Source organism: Calypte anna, chromosome 1 (genome assembly GCF_003957555.1).
Source record: "Calypte anna isolate BGI_N300 chromosome 1, bCalAnn1_v1.p, whole genome shotgun sequence".
Lineage (NCBI taxonomy): Eukaryota > Metazoa > Chordata > Aves > Apodiformes > Trochilidae > Calypte > Calypte anna.
In genome coordinates, this window is record NC_044244.1 from 119,753,283 (window position 1) to 119,772,882 (window position 19,600).

The 19,600-nt window shown below is 41.6% G+C and overlaps 1 protein-coding gene across 1 annotated transcript in view; it reads right to left on the bottom strand.

Annotated features, from left to right (window-relative positions):
• Positions 1 to 11,588: 11,588 nt before the first annotated feature.
• The window catches only part of PTCHD1 (patched domain containing 1), a 35,915-nt gene continuing 27,903 nt past the window's right edge, over positions 11,589 to 19,600 (bottom strand). The window contains exon 3 of the mRNA XM_030455187.1: positions 11,589 to 13,243. Coding sequence (XP_030311047.1) covers positions 11,589 to 13,243 — 1,655 coding nt within the window. The remainder of the gene's footprint in view (positions 13,244 to 19,600) is intronic.

The following is a 19,600-nucleotide window of genomic DNA, read 5'->3' on the forward strand; positions in this document are numbered from 1 at the left end:
GTTTGCTTGATTCTTTAAATTGCACTCCATGTGCTTTTTCACATTTTACTCACTAATTCTTATTAGAAGGCTTGTATAGAAGCACTTTATCTTCACATTCAGTGCTTATAAAAGTATTTGCTGGAAAGAGTTTTAGTATTCTGTTTTCCTGTTTAAAGCAAATTGCTGTTTTCAGGTAGATTTGAATTTTGTACAGATTTCCTCCATTAACCTGTGAATTACATATTATATCCATATTTCATACGTATTTTAGCAATGGCAGCAATGGTAAGGGATAGCCCTTGGCTACCTGAGCTCTGTGACTGGCCACCGATGCATGGTTTATATTTGCTTACTGGCTGACTTCATGTCTATTAATGGGAACTGTGTCTAGAGAACACAATTATGGATCTGAATGGAGTGTGTGAGCATGAGGGAACTGGTGACATTAGACACAACAAGAAGCTAAGAACTGTAACGAGATTTTGGGCTTTGGCGATCTTTCCCTGGCTTGATTTTTTCATGGTTGAGGGAATTTACTTTTAGCAGATTCTACATTCAAATCTCTGTTTCACATGTGTACTGGATTTGCCATTCTCTGCATTTGCTGTTGCCTTCCCAAGTGCTGCTCACTTGTGGCCTCTTCTTCCTTGGCCAGTAGAATTAGAGCTCAATAATTTCCTTTCCTCTGGCAGCATTTTGAAATGAGCTTGGTGGGTATATGCCTTACCAGGGAACTATTTACCACTTAATTCTTTGACAAAATGATTGTATCTAAACACAGGTACCTCACTGCTTTGATACTGGATATTCTGCTGTTACTTGGGTCTGTGACAAGGCTGAAACATAAAAATAAATCAGAAAAGTATGTCTTTTCTCAGCTCACTTTCTGCCTCTCCCATCCTGCACAGAAGTTTTCATAAATCGTTTAGTATGCTTAGAATTTATCAGACTCTGTAAGACTTTCCCATCAGAGAAAAACAAAGGGGAAAATGTGAACTTCTTTTTAAAAAAGAAAGCCCAATATTTTCTGCTGAAAATATAAACTCTGTGCTCCTCCCCTTTCTAATGCCTTATTTCCACTGGTCAACATGCTTTGAAGGCAGCTGTTACTCTCTGGTTGGAGTACACTGAAAACCCACAGTTCTTCTGGACTTAGGAGTAGAATATTAAACACCTTTTGAAAACTTGGTAATGGAAAATGAGGCTCACAAAATCAATAGTAATTGAGCCTCATAGAGTCAGCTGCTATTTTGCAAAAATAATGGGACTTGCTTTTCAATGCTCTTCCCACTGTGGCCACCTTCTTTTCCAAATGTACTAAGAGGATAGGGATGGCAGGTGCAGAAAACCTTTTGGGGTGAATAAAGCAATTCATATTAAAAAAGACATCTAAATGAAGTCTCTTTCATCAAACAGTTATCTCAATAAAACCTGCAATGTGAGTCTCAGATGGGCTGCATGGCACCAAGCCAAAGGCTGAGGGATACCAAGCACTGGAACAGCACAAGCACGAGTATTCCAGGATTGCATCCATAGCACATGCACATCTTTGTGCACCTACAGAGTTCCACAGAGGCCAGTTTTTCTTAAAAGCTTCTGAAGAACATGAAAAATATGACTTCCCTCTTTTTCACAGCTCTTTGCTGAAGGGGTAAGACAGCTTTGCCCTGCAGTAGCTCAGGGTATTGGTTTCTCATTACACCTGTAGTGGTCCATGCTCATCTCTGTGTCCAGGGTCCTTGGTCACCTCGGCAGCATCAGAGGGACTGTCTGCTTTAGAAGGTGGGCTGACAAAAGGAAACTTAGCCTTTGGCTTCAAGGAGAAGAGGAAAACAGTCATATGGAAAGTGATGGGCCATATTTTAAAAAGGTATTCTCAGTTATACCTCCTGTGAAGTCTGTGGAGAGGTGTTGGTGTACAAGGAAAATCCACCATTAAAGTATTTTCCCCATAATTTTTTCCATTTTCCCCTTGCCCAAGATCCACTGCTTAGAGTTCTGTTGGTTGCAGTTGTCAATAATTTAGAACTCTTACCTTATTTTCAGCCTGGTGCTGGAACAGACCACCTGAAGAGTTCTCAAGGGCTGTGAGTACTTCTGGGAGCTTTTCCAGTACAGGTTATAATGGAGTTTTCTACAGTAAATTTAGACACTTCCCATCTGAGTTGGCTTTTTGTCTCCCTTGACTTTCCTGTTTCCAGTCTGTGTCATTTCTACCTGTGAAATGTTCTCCATGAATTTATTATTTGCTTCTCACTTCAAACATTTTGTATTCTGAGATCTTGGTTTTTGAAACACACACTGGGAAAAAAAGGAACTCAACAATGTTAGCACTCCTTACCATAATTCTGAGGTCACACACCTTGCTTCCAAATTTCCCCTTTCTAATCCCAGTTCTTTTAACCTTTTCCTGCAAATTAGATTCTTCAGGCTTGGTGTCACCACTGACTGTGGGGCAATAACTCTTCCTTTGACAGAGAGGTTTGGAGAGTGCTGAATGAGTAGCATAAATGATATTCTCTCTCTCTCTTCACTCTCTTCATTTCTGCAGCTCCTATATAATAAATCTGATGTCTAGCATCCACACAGATGGCGATATTAAATATAATATGATGTTCTGACACAGAGCTTTGAATGTTTCTCATTTCTAGCTCTAATAATATGTCATGTCACTGGTATATATCAGAGGTCTGTCAGAGCAGTGAAATGTTGTTGGCTTTACTTTTTTTGGTGCTGTTCTAGCCACCCTTCCAGCAAGATTCTGGCAGAAACAGATCCCATCAGAGGGGCTAATTATAATGTGGTCACTGCCTCTGGAGGCGACACCAGGAGAGGCTCAGCAGAATCCCACCTCACTTGCAGCCATGAGTGGTATACAGATTGGTAAAAGTGTCAATAGGTAAGTCTGGAGCAACTTGCAATAGCATGCTGAGAGGATAGAAAAAAGAAAAATTCAATTGCAGGTGTTCTCCTCTCAGGAATCAACTTAAGAGAAAGGGAATTTCCCCTTCCCACTGTAGGTAATGTACCCCTGGGCTCACTTTGTCAACAAAGAAATTTGATCATGTCTTCAAAAGAAAAGAAAAAAATCCTTCCAACACTTGAGTATTTTATCAGGATGGTATGGCTATTTCAGAACCATTAAAAGTCAGCTGTGCTCTTCTCTGGGAACTGTATTAAAAAAGAGTGAGGCTCCATTTTTTATTGTTCAGTAAGTTATGAGCCAGAATCTGTTTGACTGATCTCTTTTTCTGGATGATATTGTATATATATCAGGCTAAAGTCTCCAGCTCTGGGCTCCAGATTAGATTATGAAAGATATCTACCTTTTATTCCAAAGAAATGAGGTACTGAATCTATATTTGAATTGATGTAATTAGGCAGCTGTGAATTTTTATTTTCCATACAAAGACAGGTCTTGTCTTTTATTGGACAACCTTAATACACATTACAGCTGCAAATCTTACATACACTCATATAAGGATGCTCACTCCTCATTCTGCCTTAGATCTTCCTTCCTTTCCTTTACAGCTCAGTTTTTTGTATCAGTTGTCTCTCATCCACCTGACAAAATAAAACCAGACTATTTTCCCTTCTCAGCACCTCTGTATTTCTGTTGTTAGTTTCATTGTTCCTAAACCCCTTACCAACATCTCTGTTGCTCCCACCTTGCTGGTTCACTACTAATTTCAGGACAGCTAAACCATTTTTCCTACTAGCTTTCAACTACTTCTCTGGGTTGGCTTTCCCAACTCTTGGTGCCAACTGGAGTTGGGCATGTAAAAATACATAATTAGTATGGGGGTGTATGAACTATGTATACGTATTAGTGGAGCATCTAATTTTTCTAACTATAGCTGACAAATATAAAATAATTTTTACTTGCAGCATCAGTGAACAGATTGCTTATTATGAAATATCATCAGTATGCAAAGGCATATTTTTTTGCAAATTGTGTTTCCTGGCATCAGTTTGTTTGTATACATTTAAAATTTTGTTTCAAGCAAGCTTCACCTGTGCAACCAATTTCAAGGAAGGTGTCAGTCTTGCTCGAAAAAATTTCTGTTCACAGAACACATCCTATTTAGAGGGACTGATTGTGGCTAAAGACAATCAGAATAAAATATTCTACATTAATTCATAACAAACTCCGTTGTGTATAATTCAAATACCCTGCTACCAGGGTCTTCAAAATGCTTCTTACTTTTCCCATATCTATAAATTTTCAAGGGGGTTTTTACTTCCACTGACGAACTGTTAGATATCTGACTCCCTGTTTTTTTCCAGCTAGTTGCTCGGCTTACACTTCAGTGACTCTCTTCCAGTAAACTGAAATTAGCAAACCAAGTTCAGTTCTCTACAGAAAGTTCTACATTGCCATTAACCTTTGCATGTTTATGGGACGTGTAACAGGATGCATGTGTGAGCACACTTCACTCTTTTCAGTTTGTAATTGTGTGTAGTTCTGTGTGCAGACTAGTTGTAAAAATAAGGAGCTGTGGAACTTTGGAGTTACAATACTGATTTTTATGCAAGAATTGCACATGGAACTGGCGTACTGTTTGGGAACATTTGATGGGCTCAGTGTATTCCTGGATAACCTAAAAATCAGACTTAACATGCCTCTGTTCTGAAGGTATACATACAGCTTAATGCTTTCGGCATAAAATGTACTGATTACACATTTGGAAAGCTTGAGCTTTGTAAATCAGGTCTATGAAGAGTTGCATGAGCAGTCCTTGCTGAGACAGACAAATGAGGCACACCAGCCTTGGACGGAAGTTTTGATCTTTGAGTCCTGTGCCATCAATGCTTAGACATAGCCTTACATTAGATTAGCAATTAGAAAACTGACATAATATGATTTTATGTTTCAGCCAGGAATTCTGCCAACAGTGTTTATGGATCCTAAATTTAAGGCAACAGGAAAAAAATTATGTTTGAAAGAGACAAGGCCAGGAGCCATGGCCAGGAGCCTTGACAGAAGGCACCTCTAATGTCAGACCCAAACTTGCCATCAAGTGGCCAAAAGCCCTTGGCAGCCAAAAGCCCAACAGCTCTCAGGTCTGCTGCTCTTTGCTGTGACCATCCCGGATCTGGCTCACCTGGTTTTTAGAGAAAATAGATTTTTATCTCATTGCTGCAACCAGGTGTGACAGAGAAGCTGTAACTATCACTCTTGTCACGCAGTGTTGTGGTTTGCTTCTTCATCAGAGCAGTTGGTCCAGGTGAGCCTACAGTGGTGCTCCTCCCCCAAAACATTAGGAAAAGGTGTGAATGGGTGGTCTACCAAAGCGTGGGAGGAGGATGATGGACCAGAGTTATTGGAAGATCCAGGGGCAGTGGCTGCCATTCTGCTGGGGAGGGAGGGAAATGAATCCCTCAGGTCAGGGCTTCCTGACATTTAGATGCCAAGGTGATGGTAAGAACAATTTTAATAGTAATGATTCTGTTCAGTAGTGATACTTCTTCAGGTCTGCTCGCCAGATCTTGGTAGGTCTAGTTCTTGTCTGAACAGATGATACTAGTTTTTGGTCAAATTGAGATTTTTAGCTTAGCTGTTGCTTTGCTGCTTGGGGCAGGGCTCTGCTGCTGGATTAGCTCAGACTCGACTTGAATCTCAGTAACATGGAAATTAATAGATGCAAAGTGAATGCATTTCCCCTGTGCTTGCTGCAGAGCAATATACAGCCCACGTGAGGACGTGAGGGCTACTGGAGAAGTGGTGTGCCCTTCACCTTTGGGATGTTGCTGGCTCTGTGCTGCAGCAAATGCCCCTGAAATGCTCCACCACTGCTCTCTGATTGGAGTTGGAGAGGATGCACAGACTGATTACTTGGTAAATTGGTTTGTTAGGCTGGTGATGGCACAGGACTTCTGTAGCAGTTTGGGAGCACAGGAAGCAAAGAAAGAGACAGCCATTTTATTTTAGGCTTATGCTATACATTGAGATTCATTATACAATTTTTTCCCCCTAAATTAATACAAAAATAGTAAAAATAGGTTAAAAAAAGCCCAAATGAAACCCCCTGACATCTTGCAAGCCATTTGTTTGACGCACAGATTAAGACATCTTGGAGCTTAAATAACCTAGAATTGTTTAGGCTGTTTGGTTTTTTTTTTTTTCCTCTTTTCCCAATTTAAAAAAAGGTGATAACTTGCAGAACGCCAGCTACATCACATTGATTCATGCCTGAGAAGTGGCTGCCCCAGGCAGCTCCAGGTGATGCTGAGGTGCCCCCTCTCCAGGCAGGAAGGTGTGCCAGGACCATGATAGGGTGAGTGGTGACACATTGTGTTAAGTTGCTGTCCCGACTTATGTGCCATGGGTAGGAATACATCTTACAATTCCTCCCTGGGATGCCTTTGCCATGTTTTTTTTTTTTTTTAAACCCAACTTCCAAGTTCTCCCTTCAGTTCTTCTGGCAGTGGACAGGTTTCCAATGGCCAACACAATTAGGAGTTGAAGCTTCCCTCTGTTCTCTAATGAGACTGGGGAGGGGCGAGGGGGTTAAGATTTCCCCCTGCCCTGGGCTGGGTTCCCTGGGGGTGCCCTGTAGCAATGGAGTGGTGCCTGTCTGTGGGTGGAGGATGCTGACTTCTTTTGGGCAGGGAAAGGGGCTCTTCTCCCCTCCATGTGTCCTTCTCATCAGAGCTCCATGTACCCTGGGAAGGCTTACTTATTTCAAAATATTTATAAGTAAATAACTGACAAGTAGTTTTAGTGATAAAGATAGGGCTAAAACCATGGAAGAAACACTTTGCCCCTACATAACTAATTGTACAATTTTATTTCTATGGACTGGGGTTTTAATACCCACAAAAGCAGGGGAGGCAAAGGCTCGGGGTAATCCTTTTAATCAGGGTCTCCCCAGGCCAGCAAAAGTAGCTTCATGCCTCACCCACCGCAGGAGCTTTGGTTCAGCAAACCTCATCAGTGTTGCCATAGGATGAGGCAGCTCAGGGTGCACACATGGGCACTCATGCACACTGCAGGATTCACACTGCCCCAGGAGCCAGAGGGATGGTGACGTGGGGAGCATCCCTGACACAGTGCCCATGCCCAAAACCCAGGCAGCAGTTGTCATCCTGCCCCTGCTCCCCACCACTCAGAGTAGCTGCAGCTCTTAGAGGTCCAGAGCCAACACACAACTGGCTCGTGTTAACCCCATCCCCACATCTCCTCCAACACGCTGTCTGCTGCCAAAGTTAACAAAGAGGAGAAAGACCAGTATGCTAAGTTTTGGATTAGCTGGTGCTTCTCCCACAAAAGACATTTCCTAAAGAGCTGTTTGGGGCTTTCTGATTTGTTTTAAGTGGTGGTCATCCTTCTGACTCTCCTAAACTCTGCCTGGCCCTGCAGCCACTCTCTTTTCTCTTTGGATAACAATAAACAAGTTGTTGGATGAAGTGGAATTTGGTGGCTCACAGGAGGACAGTCACCCTAGGAAAAAGCACTTAAAAGTACACCTTCCAATTTACAATACACATTTTACCTGAATTCAGCACTGGCTCAGAAAGCTGAGAGCAGATGTGAATCCTCAAGTGGCTCAGCATAACCCCAGGCCACTTCGGTACTGTTTTCACTCCAGACTCATGCAGCTGATCATGGGAAGTGTGTCTGCTTGTCTTTGGAAAAGAAGCTCTTCCTGTTTGCCTGTTTTTCTCAGGCTTCATAGTTGTAATTTTAATCCAACTAGAATATTTCACTTGAACCTTTGGGCAGAAAATTCTGGCTTCATCAATTAATTTCTATAGTGTAGTTCAACATTAGGAATTATGTTGAAAAAAAACTTGATCTCCACGGTCATATGCACTTAGGTTGGTTCTTTTCCCCCATGCTTGCCTCATAGTAAAAATATACTGTACACTATACCTTACTGTATGGAAATTTTAATGTTTGTAGAAGATATATGTGCTCAGTGAGCTACAGTCCTATATAGTCTTGTTAGCCTTAGTTAAAATTCTTGCTGTTAGATTTTAGTCAGTGCCTGACAGCATTCTAATACTGTTACATTCACTGAATTTATACAAAACTTGGGTCATCAATATTGCAAACAAAACCACAGTGATACCTGGGCTAAAAAGCCACTTAAGAGTATGACAAAAAACTGCTTAAGCCTGGGTAGTCTTCCAAAATGGAGGTTCACCAGTAAAGGTAAAATCTTAAAATTGCACAGTGAGCCATTGGGAATGCTTTGGACTGGGAACAGAGCACAGCATCCACACCTACTAATCAACTGGTGCAGTGAGAACCCATTGACTTTGGTGAAATTAATCACTCCAGAGGAAAAAAGTCAAAGGGGAGGAAGGCCAAAGTGGGTTAGCATAGTCTGAAACCTTGAGATCATGCCATTTCTGGTTCACATTGAGGTATTCAAGCTACCTGTAGAGAAGGAGCATTTGGTGCATCTCTCAGACACTTAAGATTCAGGCAGAAATCTCATGGAACCTGGACGTTTTCATGGCTTTACCTTACCATGCCTGGAAGTGGGGAGCAGAGTGGTGACTTGAGGTGAAACATGGTGAAACACGTGTGTAAGTTGGTTTTGTCTCTGGTTTCCTCTGTTTTGGGGATGCTTCAAAGACTGTCTCCTGCCTGGCCTGTTCATCCCTGTGCGGAGAGGGGCCTGGCTCCTCTTGCACCCACTGGGTGACCAGTTACTGGTGGGGTAATACAGCCCTGGGGGAACCTGCGAGGGGAGGAATCTGCCCTTAAAAAGATTTTTAAGGGTGGGCTGGACAAACATCCTTCAGAAACAATTTAAATATTGTTTGCTCTGTGTTGGGGCAAGGGGGTAGGCTGCATGACTTCTCATCCTGTCTTCTGTGGACACTCAAGCATGTCTGGCAGCACTCTGCCTGAGTAGTGCCTCCACATCCTTTCCCTGACAGCTCTGGAGACAGAGGTGTAATTTTATCACTGTTTTTATTACCTTCCTTGAAGATCTCTGAAGGCCTCACATGCTGAGATTTAATGAGAGATCTGTGAAGCTACAAGCTTGTCTTTGGACATCTCTTTAAAGATGCTTCTACCTATGCATTTCAATTAGATGTGAGGAGGTTTATGGTAGCCATCTTTGACTTTGGTACTTGCAAATGATAGCATCAGAGATAGCAGAGGTGTAAAATCAGTGTTTGCCATGTATTCCTCCCTGCACTGTACAACCTCCTTCACACATCTCCCATTTCCAGGTGTCCCACAAGCCAGCAGCCCGCTGCTGCCAAAAGTGGTTTGCAATTCCTCAATAACTTTTCACTAATTTGCCAGTGCCCTCAGAAGTTAAAAAGCCATGGCAGCTGCCTGTTGAAGAGCCAGGGGCTAGGGTGACCATTATTTAAAAGACATCACTGACAATCTACAGTGAAGTATATTTAAGGAAAGTTTTTTGGCTGGGAAAACATAGCTCCAAGCCTGTGTTTGAAGAAAGCAGGGGAAACAGATCTTTCCCCTAGCATCACATTCCTTTGTCTTCAAAGTATCTGCCTGATTTCTGCCAATGCTGAAGTTGTTAGAGCTTTCTAGCTGCTACCCCAGCAAATGGTGTTTGTTCAAGCAAAGAGCTGGAGCATTCCTGGATACAGATTCCTCTCCTTCTGGTCAGAGAAGGGACTTACCTAGGGAAAATAAACATTGCCAGCTGCAGTGCTGACTTGTTTTGCTAGTCAGTATGTAAAATTTTGCTTCAGGGAAAAATATCTGGTTATCTTATTTGCTGCTCGGGAGGAAGCTCCAGAAGTACCTCTGTGCTTAATACTCAGTAGGTGGCATGTGTGTGTTTTGCACAGGGCATCTGGAGAGTCACTGGGATTTGATGCTAAAGAGAAGTTCCATTCAATTCAGAATACCCTAGGTTTGAGACCACAGATGTGCTCATCACCTCATGGGTAACACAAGCAGACTGTGGTCCAAGACCTGTGGCTCCTGCCATATTCCTTCCTCCTCCAGATTCTGTGATTGAGGCAAACACATTGTCAACTGCTGAGAACTTTTCAAGTACTCTTACTCTCTGGACAAGCTGTAAAAACACCAGTCCAGTTGCAACACATTCACCTTGCACAACAAAGCAACAGGCCATATATTCACAAGAGCACCCGACACACCAGCCAGCTTCCTGCAACTGGGTATTTGCAGGCAACATAGAGCTGGAATTCTCTCAGCAAAACCTATAGAATCAGCTTACATACCCCACTGGGGTTCAACTGCATGATAGAACCTTACAGTAACAAGCCTGTCACTCTTATGGGTGGAGGAGGAAAGAGATGATTCTGTAACAATTATTCCACATCACAGGTGCTGACAGAATTGTTGATTCAGAACTCAAAGCTCCAAAAAGCCTTGGTGAAGTAATCTTTTTAGGATTTTTTTTTCTTTTTTCTTCCCTCAGATGTGGTGTTTTCAATAGGCCCCTTAGGTGTGGGCTCTTCGGGGACATGGTTCAACTTGCTGCTGATAAACTGCAGTCCCAACCTTTGGTTTGCTCCATACAACTCTCAGAGTCTACTGCCTTTTGGAAGAGCCCACAGCTGCAAGGTCTACAGGTATTCTAGGAAGACTGAGGGATTAAGTTATACCTTAGGTAAAACTACCAACTAATCCTCTTAGGGTGCATTACCAGTGAATGGCCTGAAATAGGCTCTCACTAAAGGAGCCCTAACATTCACTTTCTTGATGACATTTTAGTATTTGAGGTTTGTGTCATGGATTTTGGTGCTGAAATATTCAGTACACCATCTTACATCTGCTGTTAGATGCACTTACATGTGTTAGTAGAGTGCTAACAAAATTACAGTTGGTAAAGCAGATATGTGTTTAACTAGTAGTGAGACATGTAAAAAATAGAATTCTATATTTTCTCAAGTGACAAAGTCACTGGAATTTTTTTTTCTTTCTTTTTATAAGAAAAAGAAATAACTATAAAACCATGATCAAAAATGTTACAGAGGATGATTTACATTTTCAAATGATATTTTTTTAGGAAAAAAAAAGAGTGATTTATAACATACGAGTGTTTGGTTGCTGTGTACTGCCTCCTTCCCCAGTACAGTTTGCTATCTGTTACACAGTCTTGCATAAATGTTTAGATTAGGGGAGAAAAGAAAAATTAACTGTGATGGCTAAGACCTAGAAGAGCTGACTCACTGACTTGAGTTATTGCTGTGCAGAAAGTTTGTAAAGCCTTTACATCCAGCGAACATTTGGTGCTACTTCAGCCTTGACAGTTGACCTTTCAGTCTGATTGGGTTTAACAACAATAATTGCAGCATCCGCAGTACAGGCGATGCAGACGGCTGCTTAGGAACCTAACTTCTCTCATTAGGTCTGACTTCATGTGTGTAACATTCAACCTCTCTTTGCATGTGTGTGCAAATTCTCTTGTAATATCTATTACAGGAGCTAAGCAAGGTGCAATCCCTCAGCTCCTTTAAAAAAAAAAATTTAAAATTTCTCCCATAATTTTGAATATTCCTGGATTTAGCGTAGAGGGGGGAGGGAAAACCTCCAAACCCTTTCCTCTCTCCAGGTATTTAGTCAGTACTGTTTTGATTTGTTTTGTTTTTCCCCCTTAGTAAGACCTAGTGTAAAAAAGCAACAAACAAACAAGTTAGACTGTTGTAATTTGGTCAACCACTCGGGTGCTATCCATATCCACCATTTCAACGCATTCTATTTCCTCACGGTTTTCAGGATTCTTCTTGTCTTTCCTCTTCTTCTTGGATGGTGGCAGGAAAGTCAGTATCACAGGTAAAATGGCAAAGCAGTGAAAGAAGGTGACTAATGCTATTAAAAACAAGCACCTGAACAGTGTACGGGTCAGATTTGAAGGCACAGCTGCAAGAGGAATCAGACCAACAATATAGCAGAGGTAGCTCTGCAAAATAGCTACCCCATGCACTTCCAGGGCATTTTTCACCCATTTAGTTCTTGTGAGCTCTTTGCCCAGGACAAAGGTTGATAACAGTGGAGCACAGTTGTCAATTGTATAATTAATTCCGTAAATTAAGCACAACACAGAAATACAATCTAGTTCCACTTTCCACAAGGTCATAAAACCTATAACTCCAAACTCAACCGAGGCAACAGTTAGAGTGAGCCAGACATTGATCAGAGAATCTGCCACCAGGAATGCAGAGAAGAAGAGCAGAAATAAAGCACTAATGCAGGAGTTTTGTAAGGGGGCTCCCACTGAAGAGGCATAGCGATCCATGTACACAAATGATGGATTGAAAACAATGAATTTCACCTTGGAGGTGAGAGAGAGCTTCCTCAGGGTCTCCAGGAGGTCATAAAGTTCTTCCCTCTTGGTTTCCATTGTCTTAGCCACCAAGAACATCCTGGAGGCCACGACATCAACTTCGTTGTTGTATTTCTTTGAAAAGATGATATCCTCTGAAAAATGGGCAAACTGAGGGGCCTTCAGGAAGGAGTTCCTCAACATATCAGTGAAGTTCTTCTTGGGCAATCCTGTAGATATGTTGAGTTTCCTAAGGTAATTTAAGTAGCTTTCAAACCAAGATATCCTCACAAAGCCCTTGGTATACTCCAGCACATCCTCCTGGACACTGGTGTTCCAGTACTCAATGGACTCGTAGATGTAAAACCCAATCACGGGGCTGTAGTTACTGAAATACTTCTGCTGGGCAGTCGTATACTCAATGGTCCGCGTCGCGGTCGCTACGATGTTGCTCAGGTCTGACCCTTCACTGACCTGCAGGTAGCCCATTAAGGCAAAGGAAATATAAACAAGGTAAAAGAGAACTACAAAAGGCTTGACGTAAGTGTTTGTTATCCAGTCACAATAATAGCGTTTCAGGAACCACACCAAAAGATGACTCTCGTAAGTGTTTGTTTCCTCTGAATCTGCCGTGTCCTCGCTGAATCTGGCTGTCAGAAGAAACCTATACCATGCAGGCTTCTCTTGCAACACCTCTGGCTTTGGTACCTTTCTGCAGAAGATACTATGCTGGTAGTTGTTTTCTATGTAGCCAGTAAACACGAGGCTGGAACCATAAAAGGAGAGTACATAGAGGTAGTTGAAGAAAATTGCAATACAGGAATTGCAGCAGAAAATCCTGGCTGCTTCAATGTTAGTGAAGGGACTGGCACCTATCCCAAAAGTGACCAGGTACATGGCAGTGGTGAGAGAAAACGAGAGCATGGAGTCTGCAAATACAGCTGCAGTCCTCTCTTTTACGTGTTGGTCTTCTCTAGTTTTTCTCCAGGAGGACAACATTTCAAAAGTCCCATATAACCCATGACCTACAATAGAGAACAAAGCCAGTGTTTAAAGTATTCAAATTAACATGTGGAAAAACTTAATGTGGATATGCTAAAAGACTCAAAGTAGACAGAACCAGCGATTACCAATGCTTGAAGTAAATGTCCTGCAGAAGAGAGAAATGATTATGGACATCTAAGCCACAGAAGTGCATTTGCTACCTGACCAGCAAACCTTACTGCCAGAGCTTGAGAAGAGTTCTGCATCGCTGGCGCAGGGTTGATGGATTAAAGAAAAAAAATTTTTTCTGGTTGCCCATTTCGTTTCATTATTTCAGAGTGCCTGTGATGGAAGATGCTTTGAAATTAGTTTTTCCTGGTGATGGGATCTGACCTGTGGTGAAAACAAAGAAATTCGACCTTGAAGTGCCAATGCTGGAGGCAGAGTACTGGCTGGCTGCTTTGTAGGACATCTGTAAAAAAATGAAACCTTCATATAAGCTGAACATTGTCAAGTGAATCAGTCACTGATTTCTCCACTTCCCATACAAATTTTCCATCGGTAAAAGAAATCCTAGAAGTGGAACAGAAAAAGCACAAATAAATTTTAGAGATGCAAGAATGGTAGAACTGATACAGAACTGCTTAAGGCATTGGTCTTTAATATACCTAGGGGCTTGTAAAACCAGCTTTATTTTTCTCAGAAGTTCCTACATTTTATACTGTATTTAACTAACTCTTAAACCAGATAGAGTATTCATGAAAGGAGATAAAAACTGCAGACCTAAATTCCTGTGTTTAACCCCCAAATGCAGATAAATCAGGAAGGGTGCATGCTTTTATCTTAATTCCTGGTTGGTTGTCATCCTCCTATGGGTTCTTTTTTGTGACTGATAACCAAGGCACATTTGGAAGACACAGACCTCTGCTCTCTCATAGTAGATCTGAGCTGGGAATGCAGCCATCAACCAGTGATCAGATGAGAGTGGCTGAGATAAAAGTACAGAGACAAATGTAAAAAATACAGTCTTGGTATCACAACTGAATTGTAAAACCTAAACTTTTTCTCATTATACTTTGTATCATGTTTATCTTTACTTAATAGATCCTTCCATCTAATCCCACAGTCTCTGCTGCTTTTTGATTACTCCTCCTTATTATTTTGCTGGATTTGCTGTCCCATATCCACTTCTCTGGTCTGGTCCTACATTATCTCTAGAAATTCCCATAAACCGGTTCACAGCGTTTTGCTCTTACCCATTCCCTGGTAATATTACATAAAACAATCAGTGCCGAATAAGCTGATGATGATACTGAAGAGCAATCATTGGATTTTAGAAGCTGATGCTCCAGTCAGGCAGGTCAAGGTAATTCAGAGATCACTGTTAGGATTTTCAGAATGACTAAAGAATTCCAAAACTGCTGTTTCAGCTTTCCACCTGTAGATTATTAACATTTCTGCCACAAGGGTTGCAAGTATGGGTCAAGAAATTTCATCCTCCTCCTCCCCCCAAATGGATGTATGCTGAAGAACCAGAAAATATGCTAGGGGGGTTGGACCTAAGTGGTCTTTATGGTCCCTTCTAACTCAAACCATTATATGATTCTACGATCCCGTTTACACTTAAATGCCTCATGTAGGCTAAATACTTAATTAACTTGATAAAATAGCCCTTTTGTGGTCAGTACCTTTTAGTGTAGGGGCAGCTGTAGCTGATTCACTCCACTCCTCCTGAACGGAACATCCTATCTACATTTTAACAGATGGCAGAGCTGACCACATTGTTAATGCTGAAAGGAACAGGTATAGAGTATTTTATAAAGAATTCAAAACACAGAGCTCATAAGATGAGATAATAGGACAGATCACAGAACCACAAAATCAGCCGGGTTGGAAAGGACCTCTGAGATTATCAAGTCCAACCTTTAATCCTCCACCACTGTGGTTACCAGACCATGGCACTGAGTGGTAGGTATCTCCCTGAGTGTATGGTGTATCTCCTTACCACAGTCATCTGATATTTAAAGCAACAAAGTCCAAGCTTTCGTGTGAATCAGGTATCTTACCTACATCGTTATCTGAAGTCATGGCATGGGCCACCACTGTCCAATCTGTAGCACTACGACCCTGCTTCTGGTATGGCATTTGGCATTCATCCTTATTTTCCCAAACAATGTTTTACAGCTGCTTTCAGAGGCCAGGTCATGACTGTCAATTTGATAACTAGCACTGTGCCCCCTCTTAACGCTAATGGGGAATACTGGAACTCCCCACACATAAAATCAAGCAAAAAGGACAATCAGTGACTGGCACCCCGTTGCTAATTATGCTTCAAATAGTTATGTTCTAGGCTCAGTAGGGAAAGCTATTAAGCTTGCTTTCACTGTGTTCTTTGTAAAGACAGACTGACCTTTATTTAAATGTAACTGATCACTTGCCAAAGCAAGGAGTGAGAGGTTTAATCCATTTATGGCTCCCATAAGTCCTGCAGACAGGCTCGTCTGAGAATTTCACATGGCATCATATGCATTAGTGTCGAGTGAGCAAAACAGTATAAAATGAGGTCACTGAATATTATAAATTACTTCCATTGTGAGCTTTACCTATGGCATGTTTTTTTTTTTTAAATAGGCTCTAAATAATAGACTCTTGCCTAAAAATACTCAAATAGCTGCATTAATTTGGAAAGCCTTTGACTTTGTGATGAATGAAAAAATTTAGAGCTAATTAAATATGATGCTGAGCATGACTTTTTAACAGGTATAAAATTTTGGATAATGTCTGCTAATGTGACTCCTGACACCACGTATTTTCTTAGAGGGGGAGCCATGAAAACACAATTTCCTCTTACATAATCTTCAAGTTTACCTTAAAATGAAATTCGATTTAGAGAACTGCTCAAGTAAATGTACGAAGAGGCGTCACCATATGTGCTCCACGAAGCCAACAGAAAAACATTTAGATACCATTCTATTTTAGGATAGGTTCCTTTTGTTGTTTGCTGCACAATCTATGTGCTAGGAATTGGTATTTTCCTTCAATTCTGTAATCTGTGATTCCTCTGTTCATTTGTATAATAGCTACAAAACTGTCATTACCTTTATGAAGACAAACCTAAGTAACAAACCCACCTACTTTTTCACACCAGGGGCACTACTGACCCGATCCAGTATCCTCTGAGAAAAAGATTTAGTCCAAACTCATGCACAAATCAGGCATGGCAGCCCAATGATCTGCCAAGGCATGGGATTTACCTAATCTACCTTATTCCTCTAAATACTCACTGCAAGCATAACTTGGAGTGACAATCTCCAAACTTGTCTAACTTGCTGATGCTTGCGTAAATATAGACCACACAGAATAGGGCAGATAGCTCCACGTAAGCATTTTGTAAGAATTTCCTTCACAATTCTGTTATTTCAGCTTCCATTTTTTCGTATCCCTAATTGATTTGCATGAATTACCTCTTAATTCTCGTGCTGGTGTTATGTCTTCTCTACATAATACCAATGCAAGGGCAAATTTTCCCCTGCAAATAAGTTCTGTAATTGCTTTAACTGACTTCTCCCTTTTACTAGAGATTTGGCCACAAATCTGCAATGATTTAGAGTAATTTGTTCATTATTCACATCATTCAGTAAATAATAGATATGAACTCAAACATCTAATGGGCTCCAGGAGATCTTTTCCTGTTGACACTTGCTATTATGATCTGCTGGTCGTGCTCTACAGTCAGACTGTGTAACCATGATGAAATTTTTTTTTTAAGGAAAAAAATGTTCTGAATGGGAACAGTAAAATCTTAGGGGAGTAGTAGAAAGGTATTGGATAAAATGGGGACCATTTATTTACCTTATTATCTTTTCCTACTGCTTCTATCACATATTTTGGGTGGCCGAGGACTGGAATTATGGCTTATGTAACCAAAGAAAATGAAGAAGACAGTCACTGTGATTTCTGAGAAGCTTAGGTATTTTTTTATGCACTGAGGTGGGTTAACTTTAATTTTAGAAGCTAATAATAATATCAGCAATAAAATAAATAAATCATGCCTGGCTTAAATACAGTGCTTTTATGAGTGGCTTGAAAATGCTATAAAACGTTTAAATTGCCTCCTTCAGGATCAAATCTTGCAATTAAACATGCTCTGAAAATCAATACAAAGTATGCATGAGGGAAAAAAAAGGAGTTGTAGGAAGTTGTAAAAACTAAGGTAAAATTTCTGTTTCTTAAAATGATCAAATTATTTCTCTCATTTTAAACACTGCTTATGTGCAAGCACTGAAACTGTTCTTATAGTACTGTATTAAGAGCTTAAAAAAAGCAACGCATCCTTTCTCCTGCTAAGTGCTTGTTCAAGCAAAAGGTCTTTACATCAGCAGCCTAGGCTTAAAGTTGGCTCTGCTCCTGCCTGGCAAATGGCAGGACTGAAGCACAGAGGGGTTCAGGGATTTAAAGAAGCTCCAGAGCCTGTGGGAGGGCAGCGAAGTGACCTCCAGGTCACCAGAGTCACAGAGCAGCTCTGCATTTGCTTGGCTTGTTTCCCTAAAACAAAGGCTGCTGCCTGCTTTTATTTTTTAAAGATTAAGGAATACATTCAATTTTGCACTAAAATCATGTAAAGTTTCAATCTTGTCACGATAGGATGAGGTTTGGTATTCAAATGGACTGCTGTTAGAGAAAGTAAGGGGAATGACCAAGATGAAGATTTTGTTTCCTCTTGCAGTTTTACCCATTTATGAAAACAGAATAGCAGTACACTGTGGCTCTGATTTTTTCATTCTTACTGTTTCGAAGGGTTTTTGTGTGTGTGTTTTATACTTAAGTGCAGTCTCTCTGAATAAAGTCTCACTTCCAGGTTGTGAAGCTCCAGCCTTCTGTGTGGAAGGTCACATTTCAGGAGTAATTAGTTTTATTCATCTCATTTTAATGCAGTGGCACACAAAACGCTAATAATGATTGATTTCCACCTTAGTGAGGCTGAATGCTGCACCAGTACGTATGTTGCCCATTAACTGCCAGAATTAAGATGAGTAAAGCACCAAACTGTCTTCCAAAGGAGGCAGAATCTTCCAGCAGCAAAGCTAAGAACTTTTTGCCCCATTCTTAGGCACTTCCCCACCAAATTTTACTGCTCCCTCATTGCTACTAATTCACCTGTTTCCAGTCTAAAGTGGGCTAAAGGAATGGTGGGATTAGATGCATCAGCAACCCTTTTTAAGGTTTGGGGGTTTTTTTTTTGTTTGGTTTTTTTTTTTTTTTTGAGGGTTACTTTTTAATCTGAAGCCTTTTCCTGACACTGATGGCACAAAAGACTGGTGGAATATGGGGATGAATCATAGCAAAATGTACAGAAGCCTTCTAAACTGAGTAGGAAAAAACCTGAATTGGAAGCATGCTCTGATAGACTTGCTGAGGTTAAGTCTAGATTTTAATTTAAGGTTTTTGCTTGTATTGTAATGGCTGCATCCCTCTAACACTCCGTTTAGCTAGATGAATGGTGTCTCAGATTGATTTAGGCCTGAACCCATCCCACTGAATAGGAGTACTTGTCTGCAACAGGAATTTAGTGTGCTGTGACTTTACAGAGGGCTAGGTGTGTTGCACCAGCTTTCCTTGTGGAAATCTGTGAAGGATAGCTTGCTTCACCTTCTCAGTGGAGTGAAATAACATCTGCAGAGACACACACTGGATGAATTAACATGGTGTGTGTGTGAGTCTGACCTCACTGATTTGCAACTGTCTCAAAAGAGCAATTTTAAAATGAAGAGCCCTGGCTAGGGTGGAGGAGCTGGCTGGCCAGAGCTGAGCAGGGGTGACCCCTCGGGATGTGATAATAGCTATTGGGTGGAGGCTATTCCTCTTCTGAGTGCCAGTCTTCAGTGCTGGGACATCCCTCCAGGCACGAGAAGTACCTGGCTAAGGGGGCTGGAGCAGAGCAAGGATGGCATCAGGATGGCATCAGGAAGAAAAGACCTGTTGAATGGGTGGAGACTACTCCCCTTTCCTGAGGGCCAACCTTCAATGCTGGGACACCTCTGGAGGCACGATGTACCTGGTTAAGCGGCTGGAAGAGAGGAGGAATGGCTTCTGGAAGCAGGTAAGAATTGATGACTGGGTGGAGGGCTACACCCTCCTGCTCCCCTCCAGGCAGCCTGCTGTAGCGGGAGGAGCCTTTCTTGCTCCTGAGGCTCGATGAGCTGCTGGCCTCCCCATTGCCTCTCACAAGAGTGAGCTTCTCTCTGTGGGTGTGTGTCCCACCTTTATTGGCCCCCTGGCAATAGGGGCCTGCCCTAACCAGGCACAGGTGGACTCACACCCACTCTTTGGCAACTTGAGGCACCTGGATGTCTTGTTTCTCTACAGCCTGCCTACTAGCGACCCTGGCTGACTGACAG